The sequence below is a fragment of the Aedes albopictus genome, chromosome 2 (assembly GCF_035046485.1).
Source record: "Aedes albopictus strain Foshan chromosome 2, AalbF5, whole genome shotgun sequence".
Classification (NCBI taxonomy): domain Eukaryota; kingdom Metazoa; phylum Arthropoda; class Insecta; order Diptera; family Culicidae; genus Aedes; species Aedes albopictus.
Window position 1 is genome coordinate 133,011,839 of NC_085137.1, and position 22,952 is coordinate 133,034,790.

The window sequence follows — 22,952 nt, forward strand, 5'->3', positions numbered from 1 at the left end:
GACCAGACATTACTGTAAACATGGATTCTTTCGGACTTTTTTATGTTAAAAATTCCTCCAAGGATTCCTTCAGGAACTCTTCTTGATATTTCTTCAGAAATTCCTCCTGTAATTTATTCAAAAACTCCTCCAAGAATTAATTCAGGACTTCCCCCAAGAATTGCTTAGGGATTATCTTAGGAATTTCTCTTGGGATTGCTTCCCTGATTCCTCCTGAGGTTTCTCTAGGAATTGCTTCAGGAACTGCTCCTCCACGAACTGCTCTTAAGATTTCTTCAGGATTTCTCCAAGAATTCTTTCTGCGATTTCTCCAGTACTTCCTCCTGCTATTTTTCAGAAACTCCTCCTTGTATTCACGCAGGAAATCCTCCTGTGATTTCCTCAGAAATTCTTCCTGGGATTCGTCTAAGGATTACTCCCGGAATTTATCAAATGAATGCTCCAGAGATTCCTTTGGAAGTTATTCCAGGGATTTCTCTGGAAATTCCTGCAGGAAATCCTCTAAGACTCTTCCAGGAATTTCTGTAAGGATTCCTACAGAAATTCCTTTACCCGAGCAGAGGATAAATGCTCAATAATAGCAAATTTTGATATGGAGATCAGAAAGTGATATTTGATTGTTTGAGATAAGAGGAAAAAGTACTGAAAATAATATCTCAAATTTACTCCTGGAACATCGTTCTAATAGCAAATTTAGGTTATGGTAAGATCGAACCAATAGCAGTTAGCTATTTGATTGATCTTCAAATATCAAATTTTGCTAATGGTCAGAAGGTTCAAGAACAAATTTTTGATATTATTTATTTTCAATACTTTTATCTGTTATCTCAATCAAACCAATATCACTTTTTGATCATCAGAACTTGACCTTTACCCGGTAGAGTTTCCTCTAGAAATTCCTCCAGAAATTCCTCCATGGTTTCTTCCAAGAATTCCAGGGATTCCTTTAGGAATTTCTCCGGAGATTTCTCCAGGAATTCCTTCAGAGATTCCGCCAGACATTCCTTCAGGGATTCCTCCAGGAATTCTTCCAGAGATTTCTATAGGAATTCCTCCAAATATTTCTCTATGGCATTCCTCCAGGCAATCCACAAGATTTCATCCAGGAATTCCTTAAACAGTTCCTTCAGGAATTATCCTAGGAATTCCTTCATGAGTTTATCCAGGAATTCTTTCAGGAAATCCTCCAGGGATTCCTTCAGCAATATCTCCATGGATTCCTGTTGGAATTTATCCAGGTATTCCTCTAGCAATTCTCCAATAATTCCTCCAGAAATCCCCCAAGGTTTCCTTCAGAAATTCTTCTAGGAATTCCACCAGGATTTTTTTTCCAGGGATTCCTCCAGGGATTTTCTAGAGATTCCCCTTGGGGTTTTGCCTGGGGTTTTTTCAGGAGCTCTTCTAGGGTTTCCCCTGGCATTCCTATTGCTTCAGGGGTTCCTAAAGAAATGCCTCCAAGAATTCACCTGGAAATTCCTCCAGAAATTTATCCAGCAATTCCTACAAGGATTCCTCCAGCAACATCTACAAGAATACCCCCAAGCATTCTTCCAGGAATTCCTCCAGAAATTTCCACAAGGATTCCATCAGCAATTCCTCTAGAAATTCCTCTAGGAATTTCTCCAAGAATTTCTTTGAAAATTTATTCCGAATTGTCTCCTAGGATTCCGAATTTTCATCCCGAATTCCTCCTATAGGGATACCTCCAGGAACTCATTTAGGAATTCCTCCAGAATTTTGACAGGGATGCCACCTCGTAGAATTTTGACAGGGATTCCACCAGGAATTCCTTCAGAAATTACTCCAAGAAATTTCTTTGACAACTTTTTCCGAATTTTCTCCTGGGATTCCTCCAAGAATTCCTATAGGGATTCCTTCAGTAATTCCTTTAGGATTTCCTCTAGGAATTAATCCAGGGATTCCTCCAGGAGTTCTTCCAGGAATTGCACCAGAAATTCATCCAAGGATTTTGACAGGGATTCCGCCAGGAATTTGTCCAGAATTTTCTCCTGGCATTCCACCAAGCATTCAGAGATTACTCCAGGAATTGCTTCCTCCATATATCCTCCGGGGATTTTTCAAAGAATTCTTCCAAGAGATACTAGGAATCCCTCCAGGAATTCCTCCAGTAATTCCTTCAGGATTTCTTCCAGGGACTGTTCCAGGAATTTATCTAGGGATTTCTCAAAATATTCATACAGGAATTCCTTCAGGAAGTCATCTAGAGGTTCATCCAGGAATTCCTTCAGAAATTTCTTCAGGGATTGCTCCGGGAATTCTTCCAGGGATGGATTCAGAAAGTCCTCTAATGATTCCTTCAGGAATCACGCTCGAGATTTCTTCAAAAAATTTATTCATGGATTTCATCAGAAATTCTGCCATCATCTTTTCCAGGGCTGCACCCAAGAATTTCTCCAGGATTACCTGAAGATTTTTCTGAATTTCTTCAAGAATTTCTTCCAAGAGGAATTCCACCAGCGATTTGTATTGGAATTCTTTAAGATAATTTTAGTAGGATGCGTACAAGAGCCAGGAAATTCTCCAAAAACTCATCCAGGCATTTTTTCACCATTGTCACCTAGAAATCATTTTGGAGTTCATCCACGGATTTGTTCAGAAATCCATCCATAAATTCCTTCAGAGGGTATTTCCCTCTGCAGCTCCTGCAGAGGAATTCCGTCTGAAATTCATTCGGCGATTCTTTCAGGAATATATTCTGATCTGTTTATCTCCAATTCATTCAAGAAGTTCTCGCGTTTAGTACCATACGGGCGTACCTACAATGATCGATTTCTCTTTATCGATTTTCTTTTCGAATTATTCCGGAAAATACGATCAATATTCGGATGATCCATTGATGTATTTCGGTAAATGGTGACTAGAACTAGCTTCTAAAACAACAAAAACAACCGAAAATGATTTGCCGGTCAAGTTATTGACCAAAGAGAAAATCGATGAAGAAAAATCGATCATTGTAGATACGCCCGTATGATACTAAGGGCGAAAGCATTGATTTTTTTTTTAAGAATCCCTGCAGATATTCCTCTAGAAGTATATCCAGGGATGGTTTAAGAGTGTACCTCTAAAATTCTTCCAAAAATTTGGAGGGAATTCCTTCAGAAATTCCCTCGAGAATACCTCAAGGGTTGCTTCCAACGCGTGTTTCAGGATTTATCCTAGGATATCTTCAAGAACTCTACCAGGGGTCTCCTTCCGAGTTTGGTGTAAGGATTTCTGCAAAAAATTATCTTTGAATTTCTCAAAGATGTTGCCTGATTTTTTTTTTTTCAGAATTCACCCAAGGAATTTTTTCGTAGCTTTCTCAGTGTTTTCTCTCTTCTCTAGCAAATGCACCATGTTTTTTCTAGGAATCGCTTCTTAAATTCCCCCAGATTTTTTTTTAATACATTCCAGGGATTCGACCGGGTGAATTCCAGGATGTTTTCAAGAATTCCATTGTATGCGAGTTATCCGAAGCCTGCGCACTTTAGAATCGGTATACTTCCAACCGGCTGCTGTTCAAAAACGGTTCACTTGGAAAAATGTGTTGTTAGAAGCAATTAGAGCTTATCAATTGTAGTTTGAAGAAAAAAAAAACTTTCTGTTTTTGCCTTTCTCGTACACTAAGTGTACCGAAAAGGCTATATGTTCACTCCAAAAACGGCTTTTTGATAGAAGGCCCGGAGGGTTAAGTCACATATACCAATCAACTCAGCTCGACGAATTGAGGTGATGTCTGTGTGTGTGTGTATGTGTGTGTGTGTGTGTGTATGTGTGTATGTGTGTATGTGTACAAAAAAACTCACATCACTTTTTGGCAGAAAACCTCAACCGATTTTAATGACCGACGGTTCATTCGACGCGGAATCTGGTCCCATTGTTTCCTATTGAAAAAGGTTCGGATCGGTCCAGCCGTTCCGGAGTTATGGCCATTTACGTGTTCCGGACCAGTACCCTTGGAAGGGGCCATACATAAAAATGTAACAAACACATACATGCGACACATCAAACTGCGGCATTTTGAATAACCTGATGAACAGTTAGCAAGAAAACAGTCTCAGACCATATCTGAACTGGTTGTGTTCCGGAACCGGTTCCGGATGTCCCGCCGGAAGTGGCCAAATATAGAAGTGAACCAAATCCATGCATGCGACACATTAAACTGCGGCATTTTCGATAACCTGATGAACAATTAGCAAGAAAACAGTCTCAGACCATATCTGAACCAGTAGTGTTCCGGAACCGGCTGCGGGTGTCCCGCCGGAAGTGGCCAAATATAAAAGTGAACCAAATCCATGCATGCGACACATCAAATTGCGGCAATTTCGATAACTTGATGGACAGTTAGCAAGAAAACAGTCTCAGACCACATCTGAACCGGTTGTGTTCCGGAAACGGTTCCGGATGTCCCGCCGGATGTGGCCAAATATAAAAGTGAACCAAATCCATGCATGCGACACATCAAACTGCGGCATTTTCGATAACCTGATGAGTAGTTAGCAAGAAAACAGTCTGGTAGTATTCCGGAACCGGTTCCGAGTGTCCCGCCGGAAGTGGCCAAATATAAAATTGAACCAAACACATGGCTTTTTTGATAACCTAATAAACTTTAGCAAGCAAATAGGCTCAGACTTTTTAAGAGACTATCGGTAGTGTTCCGCAACCGGTTCCGGGCCGGAAGTGACACCAAACCCATGCATTCATTTTCATTTTCATTTATGACCCATGCATGCGATAGCTCAAATCACGGCTTTTTAGGTAACATGCTGAACAGTTGCAAGAAAATAGACGCAAGCCATATCAGTGTGTTACGGAACCAATTACGAGTATCCCACCAGAAATGGTCAAATGTAAAAGAGAACCAATACATGCGACATATCAATGACGTATTCAGTGGTAGTGATCCAGAACTGGTGACAAAACGAGTAACGCGTCGGAAGTGGTAAAATATAGAAGGGAACTAAACCATAGCGGCGTTTTTGATAATCTGATGAACGGTCAACAAGAAAATAGTCTCAGGCCACATCTAGAACTTGTAATAATATTTCGGAATCGGTTACGGGGGTTCCATCGGAAGTGATTTAATAGAAGTGAACCAAAATCACGCATGCGATACATAAAATCGCGGCTTTTTCAAAAATTGGCTGAACGGTTAGCAAGAAAATAGCCTCAGAACACATTAAATTTCGGCTTTTCAGGTAACCCGATGAACAGTTGACAAAAACATAGTCTCAGACCATATTTGAGACAACCGGAATCGGTTGCAGGTGTTCCGCCAGAAGTGGTCAAACGCAAAATTTAACAAAACATATGCAAGCTGCACATCAAATAGCGGAATTATAAAGGTGAACAAAATAGATATCAAAGCGATAAATCAAACTGTGGCTTTTTTGAAAGCATGTAAACGTTGGGTAAGATTATGAGATTATATATGCAAGAGAACAAAATCGTGACCAAAGCGATCTCTTCAAATCACACCATTTCAGATTCCTGCGGTGTAAATGTATAGTAGGATGGATCAACGTTTTATGGAAAAAATATAATTTAATCGCATCAACACCTTATACAGTTTTTCAATCTTCAATGCTTCTAAAATTACTGCTCACAATTTGGGTGCGGCTGGTTGAGCCCTCACTTTTCTTATTGCGATTGAAATTTGAATGGAAATGAAATTCAAGAATTTGAATGCATTTTTCTCGTAGGAAGGTCACATTTTATATAGCCTAAAGTGTGCTGAAATAAACTTTGGCGAAGATCACAAATGTTCAGTCTGTAGAGGCCGCAAGGTCGAAGACGGTGTAACTGTCTTTAAAAAAAAAGATCACAAAGTGATTTGTGATTGTGAATAAAGTTAACCTTCTTCATGCATTAGCTGACGCTCACCCCGCTGCCGTAGTGGATGGAATGGGGTCATAATGACCCCAATACTCGACTAGGGTTAAGGTGGTCAAGCAGTCAACTGAGAGGTCTGATATTTTTCAGCTCTGTTTTGCTGTTGAACATAACATCGGAATATGTATCATCAATAAGTTTCGAAAATCGATGATGGCTTTGTTAAAATTGTTGCTTTTCTATATGAAGTGTTTTCAGAATTCAGGAACATTTTGGCTAACGTCGATGGAAAGTTCATGAGTACATATTCGACGAGAAGGGCACTATCACCACTAGGTGGATTAATCTGGTTTTTTTTATATATTTTTAGATGAGCTATTGATCAGAATACGTGAATAGTGCCATTTTTTTCTGCACAAATTCAACAAAAACCAATTATCGTCAAATTCAAGATTTGTGTAGCAATAGGGGTACTCACTAAACAAATTAAATTGCTGCGTAAGCCATGATTTTCCGCTTATTTGAAATGTTTCATTATTTTGCAAATGAATTAATCAAAGATTGCCTTGGTGATCGCGACGTTTAATCAGTTTAATCAGTTTACGCTGTTAAGTGAATCCCCCTAATATAAAATTTCAAAATCCACCAATTACGCAGTTGAGAATCGTTTCAGGTATTAGGATTGTTGATTAAGGAAGGTAAAATATTCCATTTGTGTTTTAAAATTTCCAATACAGCGGTCGTTCGCTCGTTGCAAAATGCATACTTTGCAACGAGCGAATGCCATTCGCTAATTGCAACGTCACTTTGACACTAAAGTGCACCGAAATGCACTGACAGCATGACTGACAGCACGAATTTGACACATGCTTGCTGTTTAGTTGCAAAAACATGTCAAATTTTGCAATTAGCGGGCTTGCAACTAAAAAGCGTTGCAACGAGCGAACGGACGCTGTATAGCTATGGTAAACCTTGGTTCGGCAAATAAGTTTACGGGAAGTATACTATACGAATAGTATTGGAATACAAGAAACCAATGTTTTGACGCAGAACAATATGAATAATCGTGGCTCGAAAGCTGTAAGGCCGTTTGCTGACAAAATTTGTTGAATGTATTTAAATGGCGTGAAATACCTAAAAAAAAATAATTAAACTGAATCTACTCAGAAGTTTTTTTATTTGTGATAATAGAATTACATCTATAGTTTCATAACCTATATGGTTTTTAGTATTTCATCCATGAAAACTGTCTAATTTTAGTTTTATATGGAGAAGTTTGTCTTATGACTAGTAATTTCCGACTGTTGTGCGGTAAAACTGCTTATAATTCCAAAAATAATCCAGGTTTCGGTATAAATTATGTACGGCCACTTGAATTAGGGAATTTTAGATCAAAAAACGATCCCAGAGAATATTTTTTCACAACTTTAAAAATAAAAAGTTTAATTTTCGGTACCATAAACCGGGGTCAAATTGATCTCGGGGTCGAAATTGATCAGACGATTTTCCGCTAGATAAAGCCTACTTCAAATAGTTTTCGTACAAATACCGTTTAGTATATGTTTCCAACTGTACGATACTTGAAAGAAAACTATTTAAAATATGCTCAGCCTAACTGAAAACCGTCTGATCAATTTCGACCCGAAGATCAATTTGACCCCGGTTTACGGTATCATATATACTATTTGACTTAATGAACAAATGAAACCAATAGTTAGGATTCCAATCGATCACTACACCCAAAGAAGTTGCAAGTATAATCGTGAGTTGTGTTCAAGTTTCTTTTCTTAGTGAAAATTCTCAGTTACTGAACAATGAATGAGCAAGGGAAAAATCTCTTTCACCGAGATGAATTTTATTTCGATCCGTCAGTGTACATAGGAAAGATTCATGTACGTGTCAATTGAATTGATATAAAATTCACTGAGTTATAAGTGAAAAGGGCCCAAAATAAGACTCCTTGTCCAAATAGTCCCGCACTCTATATAGAACTTGAACTATTTTCTTCATTTCAACCTTAATAGAGCATGAAAAATCCAATTTCAAAACAAAAGACTGTCGAGCATATATTTGGGGTGAACATCTCAACAACAACTCGATCGCGCCAGCTCATCCAATTGAGCTCAAGATGTACCCCAACTTAAGGAATACCCGTGTTACGGGTATTAATATTTGTTACAATAATAAAATAAAGATAAGATTGTTTAATGTGTTCTAAATGTAACATTCGTGAGTTCTTTGTATTACATGCTTCAATTTGACTTGTATATATTCCCATAATTTTATGCACATTTAAAGGGCTCTGACAGAATGGAGGCCCGCAATCCTATTTCGATTGCCAACATTTAGGCCATTTCGTGCCGCGATTAAGTACTAGAGATATAAACCTTTTTTTGGCACAGACTTCAAGTTATAGAACTCTAGTGATGAAGCCTGAATCGGGATGCCCGATTAGAAATCGTTTTCCTAGGCAAAAACAAGCTATGAAAGTAGCAGCAATGACTGTCAACTAAAAATCAAACTGCCAACTTAAATATAATTCCAAGATGACATGAATACATGAAACCTCGTCATCCTGTGATCGGAAGATGTTATTCATATGGATAACAGGGCATATTTATGTTATGTGTCGTGTTGCATCAATATGTGATGTTTCTTGTTTGTACATTTGTAAGGTTCTATGTGTCGTGATATTTTAATCCTTCGTAATAATTTATTTTCTTTTATTTTTGTAACACCCGGTGAAAAGTTTTGACTTGTGTTTTAAGTCGGTTTAATATAGTAACCGTTCCCATTTTGAGCATAGTGCTTCTATTTTAATCAGAACAGAGGATTTAAGCGTTACAGCAAATTGTTATGGTAACATTACTACATAAATAATGGCCTCGATATACGTTAAATCTTATGTTTGCAGAGAGTGAGATAACCCGGGCAGAGTTCAAGTACTGACGATCAAAATGTTATATTGCTTTGTTTGAGATAAGAGGTAAAAGTACTGAAAATAATAGCAAAAATATGTTCTTGAACCATCTAATCAATAGCAAAATATGATATTTGAAGATCAATCAAATATCTCCCTGCTATTGGTTAGATCTTACCAAGAGCTAAATGTGCTATGATGATGATGTTACACTGCCGTAATTCTGCAAAGTGACGTAAGCGCCATTCAAAATGTCGATAATTTTTGGTATATTATACATAATATCTGGTCCAAAAATAACACTGTGGTATGCCTGCAGTATTAGAATGCAAGATCTAGTCCTAATCTATCATCTATGGAAAGAAACTTAGAGGATGGGCAAGAGTTTTATGCATAATAACCAAAAAATGGGCCAAAACTATGATTGTCGCTTACGTCACTTTGCAGAATTACGGCAGTACAGGAGTAAAATTGAGATATTATTTTCAGTACTTTTACCTCTTATCTCAAACAAACAAATATCAGTTTATGTTCTCCATATCAAAATATGCTTTTTACCTCTGCTCGGGAATAGGAGCAAACGACACAAAATCAAATGGGCCATAATTACTGCCATGATAGTACTTACCAAATATGTGATGAATGGAATCACAATCAGTCCTAATCCGCCGATATAGCTAGAGGTTCCAATTCCAACTCCTCGCACTTGCGTTGGATACAACTCTCCAGCGAACGGATAGATTATTAGGAACGACGCCGAAATCATGGATTTCGAAAGAAGATACAGGAACAACGTTTCCATCACAGCATCCTCCGGTAGGACCACCGTCGCCACACAGCTGATTCCCCTAAAAGATGTCCAGAGTTAGTTTCAAAGTTGATACAAACAATACAACTCGAAACATACCCCAGTATCATCAGCATACACATGGGCCACCGTCGACCATAGCGATCCATAATAATCCAACACACCACGTAGCTGGGAATCTCCACCAGCGACGACAGAAAGAAGCTCAGATATTGATTCTCCCCGAGAGATGGCCCGTAATAGCTCAGGCCCAGATAGACAGTCTCGTTGACGAACCAGTTCAACGTGATAAGTATTGTTTTCAGTCTCATGTTTGGCGTCCGGCAGAGATCGAACGCCCCGATGGAAACTTCCTCCTTCTTCACGGTTCTGCACTTCTCAGCTTCGACTCGCATCTGCAGTTTGTTCTTGAACGCTGCCGGAAACTGCTTACCATTAACTTTGGCCATTTTTTCGAGGATTTTCAGTGCTTCTTCGAGTTTGCCCTTCATCAGTAGCCATCTCGGAGATTCGGGCATTATGAACAGGTACAGAAAGTACAACAGGAAGGGTACCGAGGTGTAGAGAGTAAGTTCCACCCAGTCCCGTATCAGGTAGGTAACTCCGGCGAGCATCATCAGGCCAAACGTGTAGAACGTACAGGTCATTACGGTACCGAATGATCGATAGTTCGGTCCGACCAGTTCCAGTGCGATGATGAATGGGATTTGGTACACTGCGGGGATGGTGAGACCCACGATCACTCTACTGAAGGCCCACATCCAGAAACTGCTACTGGCCGCGGTGATAAAACTGCCGAACAGCAGTGTTGCCAAACAGCAAAAGTAGGCCATCCGTCGACCGGCTCGATCGTTGAGCATGCCGAACAAATACACTCCAATGGGCCCTCCAGTGTTTAGGGCTACTAGTCCCAATGTGGGATAAATGTCGTACTCGCAGACTAGATTGTACTGAAAAGAAATGTTTTGTTAATTGGTATAAAAAAAATTGTAAGAAAATTTATCTAAAATTTCACTACTTTTTCCCTTAATCCACATTAGAAATGGAATTCAAAGTATATGGCGACCGTGACACTGAAATGCATACTGTGTATCATTTTAGCGCTGAATGTATTGAAATTTAACGGTATCCATATGTAGTCGGGTCTCCTATTAGACCCTGCCACCCACTTTACGCCCACTACTGTCCAATTTAGTTCATTTTTTGTATGTGATGAGTCTATAATAAGCACTAACTGCTCTAACAAATCAGCTGGATTGGATGCAAGACAGCTGAGAAATTGTGATGGGCGTAAAGTAGGTGGCAGCGTTTAATAGGAGACTCGACTGTACTTTGAATATAAACGATAGGAAGTCCATACTTACATCAATCACTATAGATGACATTACGAAAGAATTGTTGTACTCCCAGCCGTTGCGGCAGAGCTCCACTGGCCAAGAACTGTTGGGGACAATCGTTGATATGTCGTTGTCGGCCAGCAAAACTTTCCAATCCACCGCATAGCGGGAACACTTGCTGAACTCCTCCTGTCCATCACGCTGCAAAAATCAATAAGAAATGGAAGCATTCATAAAATGTTTAGTCATATTTTTTCACATATCAAAGAAAGAATCACTTGGATGTATATGTCCCAAGTAACCAGTAAGCATTTAAAATAACATTCCTTCAGCATTATAATAGCCTTTACGACAAGGCGTTTAATGCTAATTAGCCGTATATGCGCCTATAGTGCTACCTCACAGCAGGTTTTGGCAAAATAACGGGCTGTCTTAGTGCTATCCCTTCAGGAACGTCGTGACGAAATGTCAAAGAAGCGTAACGCCTCGTCGAGCAAAAAAAAACAAAAATAGATTGACGTCTGCTTCTCGTTCTCTCAGCCTGCTTCCCCGCTTCATCGTCCTTCCATATTCCAGCCGGTGCTAGGTGGTACTTTTTTGCTGATTTTTGTAGTGATGTAGGTTTGAACATACGATCCGGAGATTGATTAATCATATCTGCTTCGGATTCTGTTGCTCCTGATCCACGATGCTAAAGCTGTCCCGGTGGCGTGCGTTGATTTAATCGCCAATATAAAGAATGATTCGATAACAGCTTCAGATTCAACATCCAAAACTTGTTTTCATTGAGATATTTCATTGTGATAGAGCATTACGATCCCTTCTTTTAAACATCTGTGGAATATGATTGTTTCTTCCCTCTTTCAAACAATCCTATGATCCACCAAAGCGTCCACCTATTCGGCATATATTTTCCGACGAAATGATAAATAATTGGTGATTTTTTGATGGACAAGTTCCCAATCCAATCCAGCTGCAGAAATGTTTTCCTTGGTGCTTTTGGATGAGAAGGGGAAAATGAAGAAACAAATAAGATGCACAAATTTATAAACAGAAGCATTGGCTCTGTAAGAGAGAGACAAAATGTGTTGCCAAATGCGTAACATATCTCCCAACCTTTTTGCTCCTAGCATTTAAAGAGCAGTTGAAAAGCATTCTGTATGCTCCCTAGTGAAACCACTTCAAGCAGTTGAAATGCTAATAAACAGCCGAAAGCTTTTGAGCAGCACAGCTTATGCTAACTCAAGGCAGCTATGCATTCGAACTGCTTATGTAGGGCAGCAAGCAGTTTGAATGCGTAATACGGGCTGATACACGGCTTATTAAGCCAAGGTATTAAGCTTTCCCAAATGGAGGAGAACGTGCCTCTGGAGCCGACCTACTGATGCCTATATTAAGCTACCTGTCCATTCGGTCATATTTAACCCTCGAGCAGTCGTGTCTTTGAATACTCTCAGTGGAACCACGCGTATACTGTGTTCCATAATGCATATTTTTAATAGTTTCCTTTCAAGCATCGTGCTGGAATTAAATACGATACATTTAGCACGATGCATTTACATAAAAGAAACTGCAAGAGAAACTGTTTGAAGTATGTTTCATCTTCCAGGAAACGTCTGGTTAATTTCTACTCGGAGATCCAATAATAAGCTTGTTAAATTATTACCAAAAATCAATCGTGTTGAAACGCTTTGACAGGTAGGCTCAGTGTACCAGTTATGGCTATAGTACCTCAAATTCGCCATAGTTGATTTTCAACCTTTAAAGATGCAAATCAACAAGAAAAATTTAGTGAACAACAGATCACGTTCACAAAAGATGATTGCAATCATTCAAATTTCCCAATTTGCTCAAATTATGATAGAAACAAATAATTTTCCTTAACTTTTCGGCCTCCTTGCACTCTATTTCGCCATAGTGTACCAGTTATGGCAAATCCCATAAGGAATGCATGTAAAGAGTGCGAAGTGGAACCCAAATTAACAAATGTGTCCATAACTGGTACAGGGTTCCTATTATTGGCACACGCCGTAAAAAATACTAAAAGTAGTTTTGGCTCCGTTTCTATATTTTGCTGTAAAGTATGAAAACTAATCAATCATTTGACATATCGATGACATTCGTCGGTCTTCCTCTTATTTTTGTAGAAATAGTTTTCCTTAGGTAGTGCGATAACTGGTACAGGCACCCTACCTACATTAATAATGTTGTAATTCTCTCGTGAAAGTCAGGTAACCGCAAATCTCACAACGGTGAGTACCGAGCAGCCTTTCTGAAATCCTTTTTTTTATGAAACCCATTGAAACGCCTCCGGAACCCCCCAGGAGAACAATCCTTTTACTCCCTAAAACGCCAAGACACTCTGAGCTTATCTGAAAACCACCAAAAACCTCATAAAACACCCCATGTACCGTCAGACGCGGTGTCATTGGATCAAAGTTGCATAGTGCTTAAGCATTGTCATTACAATTATATTTTAGCTCTAAGTCATTTTGAAATGTGGTTTACTTGTTCATTTTTATGTAATTTATAACTACTATGTATATGAATTCTTCCGTAAATTCAGGAATTCCTTTAAGGACAAGGTATTTGGAGTACATTGCTCGAAATTTCAAGAGCACCGTTTTTTAGAACCGTTGAACGGATTTGGATTAAAATGCATCACGCTGTTGACAACCACTGAACAATTAGCGTGATGCATTTTCATCCAAATCCGTTCAACGGTTCCAAAAAACGGTGCTCTTGAAATTTTGAGCTATGTATTCCAAATACCTTGTCCTTAAAAAAAGTACAAACAATTCTCTAGAAGTTCATCCAAGGATTTCTTCAATAATTTGTCCAGAAATTACTGCGGACATGCGTTCCTTTAGATTTTTTCTAGGTATTCCTTCAGAAATTCTTCGTTTAGAAAGCTGTCTTGGATTTCCTTAGGAATTTCTGACGGTATTGCTTCCGGTATTCCTCAATAAATTTCTTCAGGAAATCCTCCAAGTATTTCTTCTAGAATTCCTTCTGTATTTTTTTTCTGGAACAACTTCAGGGATTATTTTAAAAATTTTTCAAGGATTCCCCTAAGAACTCTTCTTGGGATTTCTCAAGGAATTCCTCCTGGAATTCTTTCAAGAACTTCGTCAGAAATCAATCCAGGACTTCCTCCAGGAACTGTTTCGAGATTCCTTTAGAAATTCCTCTTGGGACTGCTTCCGCGATTCCTTCTGAGGTTTCTTCCAGAATTCCTCCAGGGATTCCTCAAGGGATTGCTATAGGGATGTCTACAGGAGTATATTCGCGAACTCTTCTTAGGATTCCTTCAGGATTTCTTCAAGAATTGCTTCAGTTACTCCTCCTGGGATTTTTTTCGGAAACTTCTCTCGGAAATCCCTCATGTCTTCTTCCTGGGATTCTTCTAGGGATTTCTCCAAGAATCACTCTAGGAATTCCTTCACGAATTTAAGAGTTCTTTCGGAAATTCCTCAGGTAATTCTTGCAAGGATACCTCTAAAAATTCCTTCAGGAATTCCTATAAAGATTCCTCCAAAAATTTCTACAGGCATTCCTCCAAAAATATATTCAGGGGTTCCTCAAAGAATTCCTCCAGGAATTCCTCTTGGAAATACTCCAGTGAATCTTTAAGAAATTCCTTCTGGGGTTTCTCTAGGGATTCCTTTTGGAATTTCTCCAGGGATTTCTCCAAGAATCACTCTAAGGATTCCTCAGAGAATTTATACAGAGATTCCGTCAGGAATTCCTATAGAAATTCCTCCAAGAATTTGTCTACAGATTCCTCCAGGAATTCCTACAGGCATGTCTCCAGAAATTGTTCCAGGCATTCTTCTAGGAATTCGTTCAGGAATTCCTCTAGGGAATTTTCTGGGATTGCGCTAAGGATTCCTCCAGGAAATCCTTCTGGCATTCCTCCAGAAGCTCCTGCAAGAATTCTTTCAGGGATTTCTATTGAGATTTCTATTCTAAGAATTCCTCCACGGATTTTTTCGGACTTACCTCCAGGCATTCCACCAGGAAATCCTCTCGGAATTTATCCAGAAACTCTCCCAAGAATTCCTCCAGGGATCAGAATCTCCAAAATCTCCTGCATATATTCCTCCAGACACAAGTTATTCCTACATGCATTCCTCCAAAAGTTCCTGTAGGGAATCTTCTGGGACTGCGCTAAGGATTCCTTCAGGAATTCCTCCTGGCATTCCTCCAGAAGTTCCTCCAAGAATTCCTCCAGGGGTTTCTATTGGGATTCTGAGAATTCCTCCAGGGATTTCTCAAGGCTTATCTCCAGACATTCCGGCAGGAAATCTCCCCGGAATTTATCCAGAAACCCTCCCAAAAATTCCTCCAGGGATCTGGATCTCCAAGATCTCCTCCAGAGATTCCTCAAGGGATTTATCTAGGCATTCTTCTCGGATTTCGTCCTAGTACTTATCATCTACTCACAAGTTCCATGACATTCTACGGGGAAGAAATTGCTTCATTTCGGTGCTACACGCACCTCCACACTAGGTTTGCTATATTATGTCTCTACATATTTTTTTTTTCTAGTTCGTTTATTTGGTAGGCTCGATTGTTTAATGAAAAACTCTACTGAGCCGAGTATCTTACAGAACAATTTGTTATTCTAAAAAAAATCAATAGCGACTTTTACGAGCTACTTTCTTCTTGGGACTAGTAGGTACTTGAACTGGAACCAGAAGCTGCAAACTGGGACCGTCTTTGATTAGCCTGCGGGTTCCTCATCGCCTCTTGAATTGCTATCGCCACCTCCTCCAACTTTGCCAGACCTTCCTTTCGTCAAATTTCTTTTCTTGCATCAGCATCCATCTCACGATCGATTGGCTGCACCTCTTCTTCTTCCAAAAATTCCGTTGGTAGATCTTCGAATTCTTCATCTTCTTCCAATACTTCAACTATTTCACTCTCCGACGATTTCCGCTCTACCGATGCAGTTGTGGTTGTTATTCCAGATACGATCCCGGCAAACGAAGGACGCCCTGAAGTATCCAAATTTCTCGTTTCCTTCTTCCGGTTTTGTCGTTGAGGACAAGATTCCCGCCGGTGTCCTAGTTCTTGACACTGGAAGCAAGTGTCTCGCAGTCCATCATAAAATATTTTTCCCTTCCGTCCGGCAACAACAATTGTTGGTGGTATACTAGATTTGACGTCCATGTACACCCCCCGCCTAGCCCCCCGCACTCCGGTGTACATGTGGTCGAGTCCAAGGTTTGCGGGGAATTTTTCACGTACCACGTATTCGATTTTCCCAAATTCTTCCATCACCTTCGACAGTTTATGGTCATCCAATTCTGGTGGCAAGTCGAACACGCACGTACCGCATATTGGCACCCGCGATTGTCATTCGAACTTCCACGATCCTTCCACTCGCATACGCAAATTTACGTGGCTCCACATTCATCCGCAGCGACTCAGTCATAGCCTCTGCAGACGTGAATTTTATGAACAACGACCGATCTTCAGCTGTTTTATACGTTGTGTCCATGAGCATCAGATCGGTGTCCAACGTTTTCAAAAAGTTGGCTATTTCAAGCCATGACGGCCGAGGGCTGCCCGCGGGGAAGCAAAACTGCACTGTATTAACAGTCACTTCACTCATATCGAGGAGCTGCTGTTTTTACGGTGAAAAAGCACCAACGTTGATTGTAAAGCAAGTGCGACCGGCCTGATCGAGACCGAGAAACAAAGCACGCGTGTAAACAACACACCAAAATATCTGAAATGCTTCCTGCACGCCAAAAATCAGCAAAAGAAATTGCTGAATTTCAGCAACATTTTTGCTGAATTTCAGCACAACTTTGCTGATCAACTGTCAAAATTGCTGGATGGTTCAGCAAGTTGAAAAATAATTGCTGATACTCAGTAATTTGTATTGCTGAATGCAATCAGCACGCCAAAAATCAGCAAAGTTTGCTGATTATCAGCAAAATTATTTTGCAGTGAAGGTATGAACACAATACAAGCTGACGACAAAGAGTAATCCGAGCTGCATGGAGCACATTTGCCTACGTCTTTACCCGACGGTGGTAGCGATAGAACTGTATGTCTCTACATATTATTCTTATCTAGCTACATCAAATATATTACTAGGGGTGTTCAAGAACCAATCAAGTATTATATTTGATGTACGCTTTTGTACATAACAGATATCTTCAGGAATTGTTTAAGGAACTCCTCCAGGAGTACATTAATTGATCCCAGAGTTTCTTCAGAAAATCCTCCAGGATTTTTTTTTTTCAGAGACCATTGACATTTCTCCGGGAATTTATTCAGGAATTCCTCCAAGAATTCTTCCAGAGATTCTTCCAAGTATTGCTTCGGGGATTCCTCCTGGAATTCCTCCAGAAATTTCTCCAGGAATTCATCCAGAAATTGCTCCAGGAATTCATCCAGGAATTTTTATGGAGATGCCTCCAGAAAATTCTTCCAAGTATTCCTCTAGGCCTCTAGGGATTCATCTAGGGATTTCTCCAGGATTTCCTCTTCAAATTTCTCACGGAATTCCACCTGGAATTTGTACAGAAGTTCCTCCAGGATTTCCTTTAGAGATTCCTTCAGGAATTGCTTCAGGAATTCCTCCAGGGTTTTTTATAGAATTCTTCCAGGTATACCTTCAGGTTTCCTTCCAGAAATTCATCTAGAAATTTCTTTGGGGATTTCCAAGAATTCCTCCAGGTATACTTTCAAAAATTCCTCAGGGATTCCCCCGGGAATTCCTTCTGAGATTCCTCTAAGGATTCTTTAAGAGATTCCTCCAAGAATTGCTTCAGGGATTCATCTAGAAATACCTCCCAGGAATTCTCGAAATTTTTTCCAGAAATGCCTCCAAGGATTTCTCCAGGAATTCATCCAGAAATTCCTCTAGGGATTCCTCCCATATCTCCTCTAGAGATTACTCCAAGAGTTCTTCCAGGATTTTCTCCTGGTATTCCTCCAGGAGATCCTACAGTTGGCACTTAAAACATTTCTTTAAAATTTCCTCTAGGGATTTCTCCATGAGTTCCTCCAGGAATTCCTCCGCGGTCTCCTCCTTAAATTCCTCCAGGCATTCTTGCAGAAATTCCTCTAGTGATTCCTTCAGGAATTCCTCCAGGGATTCATCCTGGAATTTCTCCTGGGATTCATCCATAAATTCCTTCTGGGATTTCTCCAAGAATTTTCCCTGGGATTGCTCCGGAGACTCTTCCACGGATACTCCAGGAATTCCTCTGGTGATTTCTTCAGAAATTCCTCTTGATATCTCTTTAACCATTTATCTAGGGGTTCCTTCAGCTATTTCAGAAATGCTTGCATCATATTTCCTAAGGATGCACACAAGAATTTCTCCAGGATTACCTGAGGATTTTGAGGAACTCAGGGGGTCCCGAGGGGTTACAGCGGGTTACCAGGAGATCTTCGGGGGTCTGAGGGGGTTTTCGAAAGCATTACAGAGAGTTTCAGAAGATTCTCGTCGGGTTTTGGAGGCGTTACAAGTATGTTTTCGGGGGTTTCCGAAGGTCTCACGTACGTTACATGGGGTCTGAATGGGCTTTACGGGGGTTTCGGAGGCATTTAAGGAAGTCTCAGAGTATTTTAGGCTAGATTGAGAGACGTTGCGGAGACGTTTTTGGGGGGTTTTGGAAAATCTCAGGTTCGTTACATAGGGTCCGAAAGGATTTAAGGGATATTTTGGAGGCATTTCAGGAAGTTTCAGAGCATTTTCAGCGGAATTCAGTGGCATTACGGAAGCGTTACAGATGAGTTTTCGGGGGTTTCGGAGCCTCTCAGGCGCGTTACATGGAGTTTAAGTGGGTTTAACCCTCGAGCGAACGCGCTGTTGTATTTTGTACAACACGTTGAAAAAATCTCGCTTTTTGTACTCTGCGTTAGCGTGGTGTTGACGCAGGTAACCAACCGCGCGAGTTACGGAAGGCTAAGGAGGATTTGAGAAGCATTTCACGAGGTATCAGGGCATTTTCGGCGGGATTCAGAGGCGTTACGGAAGCGTTACGGAGGAGTTCTCGCGGGTTTTGGAGGTCCGTTACATGGGATCCGAGTGGATTTCAGGGGGATCTTGGAGGCATTTCAGAAAGTTTAAGAGGATTTTTATAAACCCCATTTCAATTGTTTTTAAATACCCTTTGATTTAAAGGTGTTCTTGAAACCCCCTTATACAACGTTGACCTAAAATGCCTCGAAACGCCCCTGAAACCTCCGTAATCCCATTGAAACGCCCTTGAGATCATGATATTAAATTTGAAATGCCTCTGAAATCCCTTTGGACGTCTTTAGTAGGATCCAGACACCCCATGAACGGACCTGAATGATATCAAACGCCCCTAAAATAGAGGTCTTAACGCCCTTACAATGTTTCTGAAACACTCTGAAAATCTCTTACATAACTCTGACATGACTCTGAAATACCTTGAAACGCCCCTAAGACCCCTTGCAACACCCTTTAAAGGCTCCTGAGATCCCTTGAATTGCCCTTAAAGCCCCTTGAAACATCCCTGAACCCCCCTTAACCTTTCAGGTCGCACGCCATCAAGTAACCGAAACTGCATCGCGCTCACGGTGTATACGACGAGCGAGGATTTTTGGTACTGTTGTACTTTATACAACAGCGCGCGTCCTGAAGGATTAATACTATTGAAGTGCCCCTAAATCCCCCGTAATCCCATCAGAATGCCAACAAATCTTGACAGAACACCCATAAAGGGATCCTCAAATCCCCTGAAACAATCCCTTAAAAATCCCCTGAAGTCCCTTGGAAACCCCATTTTTGGGCTCTCTGAGAACTTTCTGGAAACCCCCATAGCCCTACCTCAAATGCCCAAGAGCAAGACCTATTCAGGCCAAACATGTCTAAAGGTCCTATCTGCAGAAGAGAGGCCCTCTTTGGTTTCCCCCTCTTGCGTTAATATCTCAGCTGTTTATTTGTATTTTGATTGTCTCCTTGCATTGAACGATGGTCAAAACAATCGCCTTTTAATTTGTACTGCAAAAATAGTTGAAAAGTGTACCATTACATTGCAATAATTGAAAGAGAAAGTAAACAAAGAGAGCCTCTCAAATGCAGATAGGACCTATTGAAATATTTGGCCTGTATTCTGGCGAACTAGATTCCCTCGTCAAAGCCCAAACTTAATTTATGCATAAATTTCTCCCGTTTTATGCCTTTTTCAATTTATGCACATTTTTCATTTATGCAGTCCCAGTCATGTGCATGAAAAAAGGTTCCAGTGTATTGAAATTCTTTAAGATAGGTTTTGAATATTGCATTTATTTTTTTTTTTCAAGAATGCCCTCTGCAGCCCCTGCATAGGTTCGTCCTGCGATTCTTTCAGGAATATATCCTGATATTCTTTTTTTTTTCTCCAAGAAACCCTTCAAGAAGTTATCTATTGATTTCTTCAGGAACTCCTCCAGAGATTCCTCCATGAATTTTCCAGGGATGTTTTGAAGGTGTTCCTTTAGAAAGTTCTTCACGGATTCTTCCAAAAATTTGTCAAGAGACTCCTTCAGAAATTCACCCGGGAATGCCGCAAGGGTTTCCTTCAACGATTGTTTTAGGATTTATCCTACGATTTCTTCAGGAATTTAATCAGAGATCACGAATCTCGAATTTTGTGTAATTGTTCCTCCGGAAATTTCTCTTGCAATTTCTCTTAGAAGTTGCCTAAAAATTTTCCATGGATTCATTCGGGAATCCCTAAAGCATATTCTTCAGGAATTTATTCAGGAATTTCATCAGGAATTCTTATACAAAGTTCTCCAGCCATAGGGCTGATCCGTGTTGAACTGTGGGCTCAAAGAAGACGTTAGGAATGAAGTACAAACAATCTGTTGATTTGGTTTGTTTCAAACTAATTTTTTGTTGGTTTTTCATCAAACAAAATACCAGTTTGATTCTAAATTGGTGAAGCAAAACGTATGTTTCGGTTTGTTTAGTCCAGTCAAAACTAATCAAGAATAAGTAAATATAAAAACCTATGTATACATAGTAAAAATAATAAAAAAAGATTTGAAATCACCAACATTATCTTGTATCGACTTGTCGAACCCTCTAAGCAGAATACCCTCTACGAATGAGTGTAATCAGTTTTTGTACCATTTAATTCCGCCCTCTTTTATTTATCCTTGTTGACAGATACGCGTATTTCGACTACCATACTTGGAATCTCACTCAGTGTCAGTTACAGTTATCCACTACTTTTGTAAACGTTTTTGAAGCCTGAAACTATTTCGAAACTCGGAAATCTAAAAATCTATTGAGATGTTTTTAATCGATTTGATTTCAGAGTATTTTTAATGAATATTTTGCACTGAAATAGTAAAAGAAAGAGGGTTTTTGTTTTCTGACTTGATGAGAAAATGTAGTTTTGTGGAGTCTCGTAGCCGTGCGGTTAGGGTCACCAAGCTTCTAATCGCACCATGCTATGGGGTGGGGGTTCGATTCCCGCTCCGGGCGATGAAACTTTTCGTGAGAATACATAGTTTCTTCTTCGTGTAAACTAGTGCAAGCTTCATGTGTCGCCTTGTCTAGTGTTAAGTTTCTTTCAGTCTGAACAGCCGCTGGCTGAAGACGGTGTCCGCGTCTTTTTTTATATTCTACGGATTTTTGAGGAACAAATTTTCAGTATAAAACAAATAAATTGTACATACATACATACATACACATATACATACAAAATGCTTTCAGAAGAATAAATTGTCGGCTGCGCTGCTATTATTAAGCTACGACTCAAATTGAATGTACATAAAACATCATTGTTTATAAAATATGAGTGTCAAATAAAAAAAAAATATCAATGATATCGTCGAAAATCGCTTCCTCAGGAAATTTCTGGCTACGCCACTACAGGGGATGGCCAAGATGTTTGGGATAGGCAACTTTTTTTCTCCCACAAAAAAATTCAACATGCTGTAACATTTCATTGAGTGCATCAAAAAATCTCAAATTTTGACTGTTTGTCAACCTATTATATGTGCATAATTGGTACAAATTTGGGCTCGATTGATTAATTTTTCGCGAAGTTAGAACCGTTCGGGTAAAACATTATGTTTTAGGTAACTAATTCTTGAACTGTCATATCTCGGAAACCGGTAAACCGAATTGAATGAATTTTTCAACGTTTATCAACAATATATTGATACTCAATACGACGTTATAATATGTAATATTTTCTCACGGCGAATTAAGTTATACCGGGTTGAAATTTTTACCCATATAGAGGAAAATAAGTCAAATTTACAATACCACACAAAAATTATTAAATGTGTCCTTCCTTCAATCTAAATAGGCTCTAATATATCTGATTAGAGATAACCTGAGAACAGAAGTGGAAAATCTTTGGATATCAACACTAAAATTTATTGACATTGATGTAAAAAAATTACATTTTTTTGAGAAAAATCCAAAAAGTGTCAATCCATGATAACTTTTTTCAACGTTTTAAAAGTACCTATGTTTTAATAGTTTGTGAAGCCTTTACATATTGTTAGTGTACGCTCAAAAGTTCATTCACTTCGGTTTACTGGTTTCCGAGATATGACAGCTCAAAAGTGAGTTGTCTAAAAAATAGTGTTTTACCCAAACGGTTCTAACTTTGCGAAATATTAACCAATCGAGCCCAAATTTGTACCAACGATGCACATCGAATAGGTTGACAAACAGTCAAAATTTGAGATTTTTTGATGCGCTCTATGACAAGTTATAGCATGTTGAACTTTTTTGTGGGAGAAAAAAAAGTTGCCTATTCCAAACACTTTGGCCATCCTCTGTATATCCAAATAACTCGGTTTAATATTTCTGCTATTCTGCTATTATAACTCGGTTTAATATTTATACTAAAAATTTTCATTGGGCCCCAGATATTTTGACAATTCTTAAAGGGGATCGCCACCTCAAAAAAGTTGCTTTACGGACATGAGACATACACCATGCTCGACGAGAACCTGCAAGCACTTGGAATTTTCGAGCAATGTGTACTCAGGACGGCGATCCCAGCATCCAGAAGGTGACCAAAACGAGAAGATACAGTGGGAAGGGCAT

General features: G+C 39.6%; 1 protein-coding gene across 1 annotated transcript in view; it reads right to left on the reverse strand.

Moving 5' to 3' along the window:
• LOC115253949 (carcinine transporter) overlaps positions 1 to 22,952 on the reverse strand; it is a 47,656-nt gene that overhangs the window by 5,270 nt on the left and 19,434 nt on the right. The window contains exons 3-5 of the mRNA XM_029853434.2: positions 10,925 to 11,098; positions 9,660 to 10,510; positions 9,381 to 9,600 (exon numbers count right to left, since the gene is read on the reverse strand). Coding sequence (XP_029709294.1) covers positions 9,381 to 9,600; positions 9,660 to 10,510; positions 10,925 to 11,098 — 1,245 coding nt within the window. The remainder of the gene's footprint in view (positions 1 to 9,380; positions 9,601 to 9,659; positions 10,511 to 10,924; positions 11,099 to 22,952) is intronic.